This window comes from Rhinoderma darwinii, chromosome 1 (genome assembly GCF_050947455.1).
Source record: "Rhinoderma darwinii isolate aRhiDar2 chromosome 1, aRhiDar2.hap1, whole genome shotgun sequence".
NCBI lineage: Eukaryota > Metazoa > Chordata > Amphibia > Anura > Rhinodermatidae > Rhinoderma > Rhinoderma darwinii.
The window spans coordinates 388,332,037-388,348,210 of NC_134687.1; the positions used below are offsets into that span (position 1 = coordinate 388,332,037).

At 41.0% G+C, this 16,174-nt stretch overlaps 1 protein-coding gene across 1 annotated transcript in view; it reads right to left on the reverse strand.

Annotated features, from left to right (window-relative positions):
* SLC28A3 (solute carrier family 28 member 3) overlaps positions 1–16,174 on the reverse strand; it is a 107,396-nt gene that overhangs the window by 49,469 nt on the left and 41,753 nt on the right. The window contains exons 3-4 of the mRNA XM_075860606.1: positions 14,490–14,545; positions 3,301–3,392 (exon numbers count right to left, since the gene is read on the reverse strand). Of these exons, the coding sequence (XP_075716721.1) occupies positions 3,301–3,392; positions 14,490–14,545 (148 nt within the window). The remainder of the gene's footprint in view (positions 1–3,300; positions 3,393–14,489; positions 14,546–16,174) is intronic.

Sequence of the window (16,174 nt, forward strand, 5' to 3'; positions counted from 1 at the left end):
TAGGTTTTCCAGTGCATTGTTAGCATATTTATATGCTTTTTTAAAGTTCTAGAAAACTTATTTTATTTGTCACCTTTGCACTTAAAGGGAAACCATGGGCAATTATTCATAATACGTAAAATTGACGCACTAGGGTCAAATAATATACCAGGGCTGTTAAAGGGGTTATCCCATTAGGCATTTTTATACTAAAAGTCCAGAAATGCTGCTAATAGTGAATAGAACTTTTATCAATTTGAGAGGACAACTCAGAGATTTATGATATTTTTACAGGTAATTGTTTTAATTTTTGTGGAAGTGCTCTTTACAAGGGTTGTCCGCATTTTACAATGCCTTTTTGTTAGAAGGTCACAAGGTGTCCCCTTCCTGAGACCCTCAGTGAGTAGCAGCAAGCAGTAGAGGTATATGGCAGTAAGTATTCAATACTCATGTTGTGCCACAGCAGGCTACTCTCCACTCTGGCTAATGCATTAATCGAGGACTGCTCTGTACTAACTTTCCTAATAGAGTTATTGAAAATTGGATTTCTAAACCAGAAAGTCCCTTTAAATATACACTACCGTTCAAAAGTTTAGGGTCACTTAGAAATTTTCTTATTTTTGCAAGAAAAGCACAGTTTTTTTCAATGAAGATAACATTAAATTAATCAGAAATACACTCTATACATTGTTAATGTGCTAAATGACTATTCTAGCTGCAAACGTCTGGTTTTTAATGCAATATCTACATAGGTGTATAGAGGCCCATTTCCAGCAACCATCACTCCAGTGTTCTAATGGTACATTGTGTTTGCTAACTGTGTTAGAAGGATAATGGATGATTAGAAAACACTTGAAAACCCTTGTGCAATTATGTTAGCACCGCTGTAAACAGTTTTGCTGTTTAGAGGAGCTATAAAACTGACCTTCCTTTGAGCTAGTTGAGAATCTGGAGCATTACATTTGTGAGATTCGATTAAACTCTCAAAATGGCTAGAAAAAGAGAGCTTTCATGTGAAACTCGACAGTCTATTCTTGTTCTTAGAAATGAAGGCTATTCCATGCGAGAAATTGCCAAGAAACTGAAGATTTCCTAAAACGGTGTGTACTACTCCCTTCAGAGGACAGCACACACAGGCTCTAACCAGAGTAGAAAGAGAAGTGGGAGGCCCCGCTGCACAACTGAGCAACAAGACAAGTACATTAGAGCCTCTAGTTTGAGAAATAGACGCCTCACAAGTCCTCAACTGGCAGCTTCATGAAATAGTACCCGCAAAACGCCAGTGTCAACGTCTACAGTGAAGAGGCGACTCCGGGATGCTGCCCTTGTGCAATTATGTTAGCACCGCTGTAAACAGTTTTGCTGTTTAGAGGAGCTATAAAACTGACCTTCCTTTGAGCTAGTTGAGAATCTGGAGCATTACATTTGTGAGATTCGATTAAACTCTCAAAATGGCTAGAAAAAGAGAGCTTTCATGTGAAACTCGACAGTCTATTCTTGTTCTTAGAAATGAAGGCTATTCCATGCGAGAAATTGCCAAGAAACTGAAGATTTCCTAAAACGGTGTGTACTACTCCCTTCAGAGGACAGCACACACAGGCTCTAACCAGAGTAGAAAGAGAAGTGGGAGGCCCCGCTGCACAACTGAGCAACAAGACAAGTACATTAGAGTCTCTAGTTTGAGAAATAGACGCCTCACAAGTCCTCAACTGGCAGCTTCATGAAATAGTACCCGCAAAACGCCAGTGTCAACGTCTACAGTGAAGAGGCGACTCCGGGATGCTGGCCTTCAGGGCAGAGTGGCAAAGAAAAAGCCATATCTGAGACTAGCTAATAAAAGGAAAAGATTAATATGGGCAAAAGCACACAGACATTGGACAGAGGAAGATTGGAAAAAAGTGTTATGGACAGAAAAGAGTGCCTGACGCCATCTGTCAAGCATGGTAGAGGTAATGTGATGGTATGGGGTTGCTTTGGTGCTGGTAAAGTGGGAGATTTGTACAAGGTAAAAGGGATTTTGAATAAGGAAGGCTATCACCCATTTTGCAACGCCATGCCATACTCTGTGGACAGCGCTTGATTGGAGCCAATTTAATCCTACAACAGGACAATGACCCAAAGCACACCTCCAAATTATGCAAGAACTATTTAGGGAAGAAGCAGGCAGCTGGTATTCTATCTGTAATGGAGTGGCCAGCGCAGTGACTAGATCTCAACCCCATAGAGCTGTTGTGGGAGCAGCTTGACCGTATGGTACGCAAGAAGTGCCCATCAAGCCAATCCAACTTGTGGGAGAGGCTTCTGGAAGCATGGGGTGAAATTTCTCCTGATTACCTCAGCAAATTAACAGCTAGAATGCCAAAGGTCTGCAATGCTGTAATTGCTGCAAATGGAGCATTCTTTTACGAAAGCAAAGTTTGAAGGAGAAAATTATTATTTCAAATAAAAATCATTATTTCTAACCTTGTCAATGTCTTGACTATATTTTCTAGTCATTTTGCAACTCATTTGATAAATATAAGTGTGAGTTTTCATGGAAAACACAAAATTGTCTGGGTGACCCCAAACTTTTGAAAGGTAGTGTACATAAGTACCATAAGCAAGAAGTATGATAGCTGGATCACGTCAATGTCTTGAGTAGGTAAAAAATATCCCCTTACAGGTAGTCTATTCACATATCACCAGACAGACCTCTTTTATTATGGATCTTTGAAATAGCCTAATATGGCCCAGTTAATGCCCCCCACCATCCTCTAAAACAGGGGACCACCAAGAATAACACACTGTATGTAAAACAGGGCATCCTTCATGCTGATTGATCAGAAAGGGGATCACCGGAATGGCTTTACAAGGAAAGTGTTAATGAGGGGTCAGGATAAATATAGTTTCTGCCTCAGTGGGACGAATTCATCTGCATTATATTTTAATTCGATTCCTCGGGGCATACTTCAGTAAGCCACAAATAGACTTATGAACTCTGGACTTTTACCACAATCAATTTGCCATTAAAACTTGGACATTACATTTACAAAATAATTTGGCCAATCACATATACATATAAATACAATTCATATACCATAGAGGTAGCCATCTATCATCAATGTTTCTTTAATGTATTTGTTTATTAGACATGCCACCAATTTCAATCACCTTGTGTGCGCAGTAAAAACTGCATAAAAACTTCACTATGTGAACAAGTCCAGGTCTGACGTACATCAACAATTCTTATTCATTCTCCACATTGGTTTGTTGATCTTTCATTTGTTTTCTGTAATGAAAGGAGCCACAGAACTGTCTAGGGCTGAAGTAATTCATTCTTACCTGCCAACAAAATGCCATAGATCACATGTTTGATTATGTCTTTATGTTTGTTGTAGAAGGAACATATGGCATCATATTTCTCTTCCAAGTATCTGTGGAAGAAAAGATATATTGGGATAATGGGTGAAACTTTATGTAAACACAATGGAAGAAAAATAATTATCTATCTATCTATCTATCTATCTATCTATCTATCTATCTATCTATCTATCTATCTATCTATCTATCTATCTATCTATCTATCTATCTATCTCTCTATCTCTCTATCTACCTCATATCTATCTATCTATCTATCTATCTATCTATCTATCTATCTATCTATCTATCTATCTATCTATCTATCTATCTATCTATCTATCTATCTATCTATCTATCTATCTCATGTGTACTTTTATTAAGGTTTAACACTTTTACTAAATAAAACAACTTTTTATGGAAAAAATTGTTTGTTTTATTTATTTATTTACTGTTATTTTTATTAATAATTTTTATTTCACACTTATTACTTATTTTAATAGTCCCACTAGGGGATCTTTAGATCGCAGCTATAATGCTTTATAGCATTATGCTTTAGAGCATTATTGCCTGTCAGTGTTAAACTGATAGGCAATCTATTAGGACATGCCTCTGGCATATGCCCAGGGCAGACCTGGGGCTTTTATCAGGCCCCCGGCTGCCATGGCACCCCATCGGAGGCCTGCGATTGCATTTGCGGGCCGCCGATGGGTGAGAGAGGGAGCTCCCTCCCTCGATCGAGGCCGTTGGAGCAGAAGCCCTTCTGTTATTAGACAGCCGAGCTCCCACTCCAGCTTGCATGGGACACCCGTGCAGGACTTAGACTGGGCCGCCGTGAAAAGGCGATGGCCTAGCCTAAGGCCCCTTAGTGACCGCCATGAAAAGGTGTATTGGTGGTCACTAAGGGGTTAAGTGTATTATTAACCCCTTCATGACCAAGGGTCATTGATGACCCTGTGTCCAGGTCAAATTTTCAATTTTTGATATGCACTTCTTTAAACGATAATATCTTTGCAACCGCTTTGATTATCACAACTATTTAAGACTTTGTTTTTTTACAAGATTTATGAGGCTTTCATTTTCTAGATTAGCTTAATTAATTCCATGTTTTGAATTTTTATCATCAGCAGACAAATCACGAAAAATGTGTGAAAAAAAACCTTTTTAATTATTTTCTATATATTTATCTATGTTATTTATCTATGTGTGTATACACTACCGTTCAAAAGTTTAGGGTCACTTAGAAATTTCCTTATTTTTGAAAGAAAAGCACAGTTTTTTTCAATGAAGATAACATTAAATTAATCAGAAATACACTCTATACATTGTTAATGTGCTAAATGACTATTCTAGCTGCAAAGATCTGGTTTTTAATGCAATATCTACATAGGTGTATAGAGGCCCATTTCCAGCAACCATCACTCCAGTGTTCTAATGGTACATTGTGTTTGCTAACTGTGTTAGAAGGCTAATGGATGATTAGAAAACACTTGAAAACCCTTGTGCAATTATGTTAGCACCGCTGTAAACAGTTTTGCTGTTTAGAGGAGCTATAAAACTGACCTTCCTTTGAGCTAGTTGAGAATCTGGAGAATTACATTTGTGGCTTCGATTAAACTCTCAAAATGGCTAGAAAAATAGAGCTTTCATGTGAAACTCGACAGTCTATTCTTGTTCTTAGAAATGAAGGCTATTCCATGCGAGAAATTGCCAAGAAACTGAAGATTTCCTACAACGGTGTGTACTACTGCCTTCAGAGGACAGCACACACAGGCTCTAACCAGAGTAGAAAGAGAAGGTGGAGGTCCCGCTGCACAACTGAGCAACAAGACAAGTACATTAGAGTCTCTAGTTTGAGAAATAGACGCCTCACAGGTCCTCAACTGGCAGCTTCATTAAATAGTACCCGCAAAACGCCAGTGTCAACGTCTGGGATGCTGGCCTTCAGGGCAGAGTGGCAAATAAAAAGCCATATCTGAGACTGGCTAATAAAAGGAAAAGATTAATATGGGTAAAAGCACACAGACATTGGACAGAGGAAGATTGGAAAAAAGTGTTATGGACAGACGAATCGAAGTTTGAGGTGTTTGGATCACACAGAAGAACATTTCTGAGACTCAGAACAACTGAAAAGATGCTGGAAGAGTGCCTGACGCCATCTGTCAAGCATGGTGGAGGTAATGTGATGGTCTGGGGTTGCTTTGGTGCTGGTAAAGTGGGAGATTTGTACAAGGTAAAAGGGATTTTGAATAAGGAAGGCTATCACTCCATTTTGCAACGCCATGCCATACCCTGTGGACAGCGCTTGATTGGAGCCAATTTCATCCTACAACAGGACAATGACCCAAAGCACACCTCCAAATGATGCAAAAACTATTTAGGGAAGAAGCAGGCAGCTGGTATTCTAACTGTAATGGAGTGGCCAGCACAGTCACCAGATCTCAACCCCATAGAGCTGTTGTTCGAGCAGCTTGACCGTATGGTACGCAAGAAGTGCCCATCAAGCCAATCCAACTTGTGGGATGGGCTTCTGGAAGAATGGGGTTAAATTTCTCCCGATTATCTCAGCAAATTAACAGCTAGAATGCCAAAGGTCTGCAATGCTGGAATTGCTGCAAATGGAGCATTCCAAGACGAAAGCAAAGTTTGAAGGAGAAAATTATTATTTCAAATAAAAATCATCATTTCTAACCTTGTCAATGTCTTGACTATATTTTCTAGTCATTTTGCAAATCATTTGATAAATACAAGTGTGAGTTTTCATGGAAAACACAAAATTGTCTGGGTGACCCCAAACTTTTGAAAGGTAGTGTACATAAGTACCATAAGCAAGAAGTATGATACCTGGATCACGTCAATGTCTTGAGTAGGTAAAAAATATCCCCTTACAGGTAGTCTATTCACATATCACCAGACAGACCTCTTTTATTATGGATCTTTGAAATAGCCTAATATGGCCCAGTTAATGCCCCCCATATATATATATATATACCTATACCGTTGCAGCTTTTTAATAATTAGTCTTCTTCTCTCTCCTGGATCCCCTGTGAGGAGAGAGTGAAGAAGGTTAAGAGTTCAGAGCTGCTTGAAAAGTTTGTTAAGCAAACTTTTCTATGATCACCATGAGTAGACAGTCCTGGTGATCATGAGCTCCTTATCTGCCCAGATATCAAGCACACTGGCTCCGGTATCTCTGGGCAGAAGCCGTGGATGGAGGGAGAAGGAGGGGGGAGGTGCTTTGTTCACATCTGTGCTAGGGCTCCGTTCCGACCTTCCGTCTGAGCTTTTCGTCGGAACGGAGCCCTGACAGACACAAACGGAAACCATAGGTTTCCGTTTCCATCAACATTGATTTCAATGATGATGGATCTGGTGCCAATGGGTTCCGTTTATCTCCGTTGTGCAAGGGTTCTGTCGTTTTGACGGAATGAATAGCGTAGTCGACTACGCACGGGGCATGAGCAGTTGGAACGTATATCGCCGTATGGCAATCGTGAAGGAGTTAAAGGCTAAAAATGCGTATCAGTGTGATTGGTGCAACTTTGTAATCAAATTTTATTACAAAATATTTTAACTTTTTCAGATACGGCTGCTTTGTATCCTGTATAAAGAGCAGCTGTATCTTGTGCTGAGACCTGAATCCGTCAGGTCAGCAGGACTGCGGGTTCAGTGATAACGGGTCTCTAAACGAGCTGTTATCGATCACATCTAAGTTCAGAACTTAGAAATGATCGATAGCAGCTCGATCCTGCATGTCAGAGACACGCAGGACGCTCTGTCACTGAACCCATCAGTCTCGCTGACCTGATGGATACAGATTTCAGTGCAAGATACAGCTGCCCTGCATACAGAACTGTGGGTCCCACGACAGCCATAAGAACCATAGGCACTCCCGCAATCGCATCACGGGTGTGCCGATGAGGTGAGAGAGGGAGCCCCTCTCTCTCAAATCACTTAGATGTGGCTGTCGCGTTTGACAGCCGCATTTAAAGAGGCTCTGTCACCAGATTTTGCAAGCCCTATCTCGTATTGCAGCAGATCGGTGCTGCAATGTAGATAAGAGTAATGTTTTTTTTTAAAAAAACGAGCATTTTTGGCCAAGTTATGACCATTTTTATATTTATGCAAATGAGGCTTTCTAAAGTACAACTGGGCGTGTTTAAAGTAAAAGTACAACTGGGCGTGTATTATGTGCGTACATCTGGGCGTTTTTACTTCTTTTACTAGCTGGGCGTTGTGAATGGGAGTGTATGATGCTGACGAATCAGCATCATTCACTTCTCTTCGTTAACACCCAGCTTCTGGCAGTGCACAGACACACAGCGTGTTCTCGAGAGATCACGCTGTGACGTCACTTCTCCAGGTCCTGCATCGTGGTGACAGAGCCTCTTTAAGGGGTTAAACGGGCGGGATCGATGCTGATTTCGATCCCGCTAGCTAGAGCAGGTGCCGGGCTGTCAGCCTGACACCCGCTCTAGCCGGCAAGGGAAACCAGTACCCGGCTTATGTCACAGCACCACCTTTTCATGGTGCTGGGGCATAAGTACCCTTAACGGCCGGGCTTTTGTTAAGGTGTTAGAGGTGCTTTGTAATGTACTGAATATACTGTACACAGTACTGTATAAATATATACTATGCAGTACAGAGCACTACATGCACTTATAAAACAATACATCTTTAAAAGAAATGTGATTTTGCACAAAGGAATAATGAGTAAAGGCATAAAAAATGTGAAATAGCCACGTGAAAAAGTAACTGTCGTCTTAAGGCCAAGATCACACACACAGTTTTGATTCCGTTTTTGTGGCAGTTTTTAACTCAGTTTTTTAAGCCAAATCCAGAAGTGGACCCAAAAGGAAGGAAAGGTAGAAAGAAAAGATTGATGCGTCTCCTTGCTTTTTAGTACACTCCTGTGTTTGGCTAAAAAAACTGAGCCAAAATCTGCCACAAAAACTGCATCAAAACTGTGTGTGTGTGTGATCCTGACCTAAGGCTGGAAACACACATGAGGCATTTGGTGCAGTTTGAGGTGCAATTTTTGATGCAGTTTTTTTAACCAAAACCAGGAGTGGATGCAAAAGGAATATGAAGTATAAAGGATGGACTAATACTTTTCCTTCCTGTTGGTGTATCCTGTAATTTTGGCTCACAAACTGCATAATAAAAATGCACCTCAACTGACAGAGTAATTGTCATTTCATAAAACTTTTGACATGTCATAGGGAAATGTCAAAAGTTTTCATCAGTGGGAGTCTGAGCACTGAGACCATTGCAGCTGAAGAGGCACTGCGCTCGGCTGGGCACTTTTGCCCCATAGTTTTAGCAATTAATGGCGGTCTCAGCACCCGGACCCGCACCAATTAAAACTTTTGATATGTCCCTATGACATGCCAAAAGTTTTATGAAATGAGAGTTACTCTTTAAAGGGGTTATCCAGCCCCAGAAAATACAGGCCCAAAAGGAAAAGGCCCAAAAGGGCATGACGGGAACTGTAGTTTCAGAGCGCGCTGAAACTCCTTGTCCTGTCTACCGAAAAGTTATGTAAGTGGCTACATTGGAAAGTGGTGAGTATTGCAGAAACATGATTTTGTGCAGGCAGAGTAGTTGTAGTAGTGTGGAAATGAGCTTAGACATATTTGCAGGGTTTTCATTTTTTTTCTGTGGTCCCCGTATAACCCCTTTAATGTGTGCTATTGATTTACGTCAAACATCTGGCCACCGCGTTTTTTTAAAAGTAACCAATATGTCAAACCTAAAATATAGATTTTATTAATAATCCACTAAAATATGAAACCAGAGTTAAATCCATATTGTAAAAATACAACCAAACATAAAGACGCAAACCAATGAGGGCATCGATGTGTTTCCTACAAATATTAACATGTGTTCTGAAGCGCCTGTATTTTGGTTGCCATTAGCAACTGCAGGGACATGTGAAGAACTATCCCCACTTTATAAGCCCTATATTATTGGTATCGTAACATAAAGCAGAGCATTTACCACATCCAAATTAGCAACCAATTGGCGCAATGAATATACAGTGTAGTGGAAGGGAAGGGTGTGAATCCTATTCAAGCCTGAAACAGCCCTGAAACATTCAATCCTCAGGACAAGCGCAATTATCACACCAAAAGGGGTAGCCCCGCGCAGAAAAAAAAAATATCCATATATATGCCCTAAGAAGCCCTACAATCAGGGTCTATTAATCGATTATACAAGAATGTCCCCCCGAACTTGCCTCACACGCTTCCCCATAAGCACAGTTCATCAGTCGACACTTTGTGCGTATCAGTGGTATATAAGCCAGAGAAAGGCTTGAAAGGCTGAAACGCGCATCGGGGAGGACGCCAGGTAGCCATATTAACACATGGGTAAGCAGCCATTACCATTGAACTTTTATCTTCTTTGAAAACGAATATTTCTTAACCTGATAGGGACTATTACAATTATTATTGTTCCCTTTATTGCCTGCTCTTTTTGGGTATAGAGGACATTGTTCCTGACATATATTTATAACCCTTGTACTAATATGTTTGGCTGTATTGGGTCTAGTCAGTAACTGAGCGATTCATTCTCATCCTACCGTTTTTGTATTTTTGGATGTTTTAAAATGATTTGATAAAAATCAAATTTTTTTACATATTTCTAACTGATGTGTTGTGTGATATTCACTCTGTTTTCATGTAGGTTTGGTGCTTTGACATTTGGGGTGAAGTGCGATATTAAGTACCCCATGTATATTGGCTTCAGTAATTATGTGTATAATTTAGGGTGCAAAACAGTTGTTTTTCTGGTATTGGAATACTTCTTGTGTAAAAGAAGTACATAGCTGAACTAGAACAGGTGTAAAGGAAGGCGACCCATAATAATAAAGGGATTGGGTGGATTGTAGTACCAAGGAAGGTTAGCAAACTTGGGGCTATTCAGTTTAGAAAAAATATGGCTTAGGGGCGATCTAATAACAATGTAGAAATATATGAATGGACAGCACAGAGATCTTTCTGATAATCTTTTTACACATAGACCTGTAGCCATGACAATGGGCATGTTCTGCATTTAGGGGGAAAAAGGTTTCACCATAATCATAGATGGGGATTCTTTACTGTAGTGGCAGTAATACTGTGGAAATCTCACACAGCAAAGCGTAATCTCGCAAGATCACGCTGTGCTGTGTGAGTAAGTCCCACAGAAACTTTACTGAAGTGTCGGAAGTGTGAATAGTCATCGCATCCTGGCTGGTGGCAAGGTCTATTCACTCTCAAGACACTTCAGTAAAGTTAATGTGGGTGTATGTGACAGCACAGCGTGATCTCGCGAGATCACGCTGTGCTGTGAATACAGATGGACATAAATGGAGAGAAGTGTGTGACGCTGATTGGTCAGCGTCATACACTTCTCTTTACAATGCCCACTTGGTCACAAGTTCAAAAACGCCCGGTTGTCTATTAAGAAACTAATTAGCATAAATCTAAAATTGTTCATAAATTTATCAAAAATTATCGTTTTTCAAAATAAAAACCACTGTTGTTATCTACATTACAGTGCCGATCAGATTATGTAGGAAATAGGGCACTTATAATCTGGTGACAGAGCCTCTTTAAATCTAAAGATGGGAAGTTGATCCAGGAATTTATTCTCATTGCCATATTTAGAGTCGAGGAGGAATTTTTCCCCTAATAAAAAAATTGTCATTCACCTCATGGGGGTTTTAGCCTTCTTCTGTATCAACACGGTAGTATTATGGGTTGGACTTAATGGACCTGTGTCTTTTTTCAACCTTATCAACTACGTAACTATGCACATTTTTTTTTTTTTTACCTAAAAGTATATCTTTAGGCCAGTATCACACACTGTTTCGATGCAGTTTTTGGTTCAGTTTTTTTAAGTTAGTGTACACAAAAGAAAGAAAATTCATCAGTCTTTTCTTATTATCTTTTGTTCCTTTTGGATCTACTTCTGGCTTTGGGTCAAAAACTGAGGCCAAAATGGCATACATTTTTTTTGGGGGGGGGGGGGGGGGTGTGATCATGGTCTTAGAGTGGTTCACATTTGTCATTTGGTGCAGTTTTTTAAGCTAATGCCAAGTGTGAATCGTAAAGGGAGAGGAAGTATATAGGAAAGACTTTACTTATCCTCTTTTTTTAATGCACTCCTGGTTTTGGCTTAAAAAAATGCATATAAAAAAGCGTTAAAATGAAATGGCACGTGTAAAAGTACACTTATAGGGGTTGAAGTTCCATTTTTTTCTGTTACAAAGCTCAAAGTGAAATAAGATTTGATCTGCTGGCAGCCACCACAAGAGAAGCTTTACGTATTTATACAGCTTCCATTAAACTCAATAATAAATTTGTGTTCAGTAGTCTCCTAAAGTCATTCTAGTGGTGGTTGTAGCTTTGTATCAGAAAAAAAACGATCTACAATTCCTATATAAAATATCCTCCTGCCTCGGGATAACCTTCCTTTCTACCCTGTCCTTCAAACCGCACATCCAAGCCTTTACCAGTTCTTGCCGCCTCTGCCTCAAAACATTTCTCGAATCTGCTCTTTCCTCAACCTCGATTCAATAAAAATGCTAGAACATGCTCTCATTTTCTCCTTCCTAGACTACTTGAACATCCCTCTCTGTGGCCTCCCATCTAACACGGTTGCACCCCTCCAATCCACCATCAACTCTGCTGCCAGGTTAATCCACCTGTCCTCTCGTTTCACCTCTGCCTCTTTTCTCTGCCAATCCCTTCACTGGCTACTTATTGCCCAGCGAATTCAATTCAAAATGTTAACAATGACATACAAGGCTGTCCACAACCTGTCCAATCCATACATCTCTGCTCTAATCTCCCAATACCTCTCCAAACATAATTTCCTCACAAGATCTTCTGCTTTGCTCTCCTGTTATCTTCTCCTCCCTCATCGTCGTTAAGATTTCCCACATGCATCCCCCACACTCTGGAACTCTCTACTCCAACGCATAAGACTCTCTCCCACCATTCAAACCTTCAAAAGCAACCTGAAAACCAACTTTGTCAGAAGAACTTATAACCTACAATAACCCTGCTGCCACTATATTACCAGGTGAACAGCTTCTACCCTCACCTTCTGTCTACTTCCCTTGTAGATTGTAAGTCCTCGTGGGCAGGGTCCTCTCTCCCTCTATACCAGTCTGTCATTCATTAAGCTCATGTTTATTGTACCACACAGCACACTATCACCAAATCATGCAACCTGAATAGTGGCTTCAGGATGATTTGGGTATTCTGTTAAAAGTCTGAATCAAGCAATGATATTATAGTTGGTTACAGGGGCGTAGCTAGGGGGGCAGGCGTGGCATGTTCCCTGGGCGCAACTAAGAGGGAAGGTGGGGGCGCCAGGGCCGTACCGTCCATGACGGCAGCCTGCTGCCTCTCTGAGGGAGCGGTGGCGCCACTGAAAGAAGCTGCCTCCATCCCCTCCTGCACTATAGGCGATGAATGGCCGGGTACGTTCCGTGCCCGGCCATTCAGCGCCTTTCAACGACTCAAGCGGCGTGAGGGGCACTATCTACAGGGAGCACAGTGTGTGTGGGACACAGTGTATGGTGATATTATAATTAGAGGTGCAGTGTATGGCGCTATTATAATCAGGGACACAGTGTATGGTGCTATTATAATCAGCGACAGTGTATGGTGCTATTATAATTAGAGGTACAGTGTATGGTGCTATTATAATTACAGGTACAGTATATGGTGCTATTATATTTAGGGGCACAGTGTCTGGCACCATAAGAACTTTATCTTTGTTTATAGATGCAGAAATGTTTGAAAAGTGAGAAGCTGAAGACATCTGAGTTGAAAACTGCAGAAATGGGCTGTGGCCGGGAGAAGTCGTCACAGAGGTCTGGACCAGATGGAGAAGAAAAAAGAAAAAAAACAACTAGAATCTGAAATCATCACCTGTGAGTCACTTAATATAAATGTTTATTCTGTCCCTAATCAGCACTGTAGTCACTGTATGATGAGCAGCGAGATGATGGTGGTATGATTTTTTTTTGTGAAACAGCATCTCCCAGCATATCTTTACCATTGTTTGGGCCGTGCTGGGAGCTGTATACAATTTAGTGAAAACCTATTCGGCAGGTGTTGCACTAAATTGAGCTGTATTTGTGCTGGTGTTGTATTTATGTACTGAGCTTGGTTCTGGTGCTGTATATATGTTATGATCTTGGTTCTGGTGTTGTATGTATGTACTAAGCTTAGTTTTGGTACTGTATATATGTATTGAGCTTGGTTCTAATGCTGTATATATGTACTGATCTTGGTTCTGGCACTGTATATATGTACTGAGCTTGGTTCTGGTGTTGTATATATGTACTGAGCTTAGTTCTGGCACTGTATATATGTACTTATCTTGCTTCTGATGCTGTATATATGCAATGAGCTTTATTCTTGTGCTGTATATATGTAATGAGCTTGGTTGTGGTGTTGTACATATGTAATGAGCTTGGTTCTGGTGTTGTATATATGTATGAGCTTTGTTCTGGTGTTGTATATATGTACTGAGTTTTGTTCTGGTGCTGTATATATGTACTGAGCTTTGTTCTGGTGCTGTATATATATTGAGCTTTGTTCTGGTGCTGAATATATGCACTGAGCTTGATTCTGGTCATGTATATATGTAATGAGATTTGTTTTGGTGCTGTATAAATCTAATGAGCTTGGTTCTGGTGTTGTATATAGAACTATATTGCTTGTAAAATGTACAAATGGCTTTATGCTCGAGTTATATAAAAAAAAATTTGGAAAAAAAATGACACCTCATTGATTGGTAGAGAAAACAAACATGGCGAGGAGGAAGGAAACATCGGAAAAAGAGGTTTGGGGGGGACGGACGCCAAACTGAATCTTTGTCCCAGGTGATGGAGAACCTAGCTACGCCTCTGGTTGGTTAGCAGTGGTAACCACCTTGCTACTCCCTCATCCCATATTTGGCCGGTCTCTTTCTTTAATAATGAGTAATTATACAAAGCAGGTATTAAGTCAATTCCATGTGTATTTTCAGTGCAAGTTGACCAAATTGTATCCGAAACAAATGTCGGGAAATTTGCTTATCTCTACTTGCAGTGTTTTAAGAACTGTCCCGTATGAAAAAGCACTGTCAAAATGTGTATTGAATGTTGCAAAACAAAATGGAAATTATACCTTTTATGATTTGAGGCTCCTTTATCATATTTAGTGTGTAAAGTCTCATCTTCAAGCTGAGGAGGGAAAAAAAAAAAGTGATATAGACAAGAAATGGAGAATAGAAATACAAACAATTATCATCCTAATTGTATACTATTAAATCTTGTGACATTTAAAACATTAAGGCCTGATTCACACGAGCGTGTTCGGTCTGTGATATACAGACCGTATGCCGGCAGTATTTCCCGGACCGAACATACTGCAGGGTGCCGGGTTCCTATCGTCATAGTTATCTATGATGCTAGGAGTCCCTGCCTCGCTGCGGAAAACTGTCCCGTACTGAAAACATGATTACAGTACAGGTCAGTTTTCCCGCAGCGAGGCAGGGACTCCTAGCGTCATAGATAACGGCTCCATGCAGTGTGTTCGGTCCGGGACATACTGCTGGAATACGGTCCAGATATCACGGACTGAACACGCTCGTGTGAATCCGGCCTAAAGCTGAGTTCAAACGGGGCGAATACGCTTCATAAAGTTACAATGTGTATCCACCCCGGTGGCCGCAGGGAATTCTGGCCGAAAAACCGCACCTTACTGTGAAGCAGTTTTTCGCCCGGAATGTCCACGAGAACCGCTGCATTTAGTTAGATGACGTTTCATCCCAGGAGACCGGTGCAGCCTGTGATTGGCTGCAGTGGCGGTCACATGGGATGAAACGTCATCCCAGGAGGCCAGCCCTCTGACGTCATCCAGTACAGCCTCCTGGGATGACGTTTTATCCCATGTGACCGCCGCTACAGCCTGTGATTGGCTGCAGCGGTCACATGGGATGAAGTGTCATCCTAGGAAGCCGACCTGGAGGAAGAAACACAGACTTCTGGGTAAGTATAAGATTTTTTTTCTCTGTGTTGCGTTTTTGGTGGCGGAATCACTGCAATACCACTGCAAAAAACTAAACAATAGCTATTTGTTGCGGGTTTTACATCCCCATTGAATTCACATGGAAAAACGCACAACAAATAAGCAGCGTTTACGCAAATCCAATTGACATGCTTAAAACGCCGCACCACATGTCAATTTCTGAGCGTTTTTTACACTTACTATTTAGGCAGCATGTGGATTAGATTTGTTCTATGTCATCCCCTTTGCTGCTACTGTATTATGCTGCGGATTTTCCGCAACAAATTCCGTTGCGGAAAATCTGCAGTATTTACACAACATGTGAACTGACCCTAACGTAGATTACAGATTCTGATTACAGATTCTGTTGTGGCTTTGCCTAAAATGTGCAGGAAATTGATGCGGATTAGCCATTGCGTATTCATGTGAAGAGTACATCCTGCTGTCTTTTAAAACATTTCATCTCAGTCTGGCTATAGACCTAGAAATACATAGGTCCAGCCAGAATGAAGAAATATCCTTTTCTTAAAACCAATACGCAACGCAACACACACAACAGCTGCGGATTTCATTGCGGAATTTTGATTCTCCATTGAAGTCAATGGAGAAATTCCGCAATGGGTCCGCAACAAGTCCGCTACACGTCCGCAAAAGCCAGTGTATGCTGCAGACACCAAATTCCGCACCGCAGCCTATGGTGCGCAGCGGAGTTTTCCGCCACGTGTGCACGAACCTAACTAAAAAGGTGTGGAAACCAATGGAGAAACTGTTCGCTGCGGATTTCCGCAGCAGATTGGCCGCAG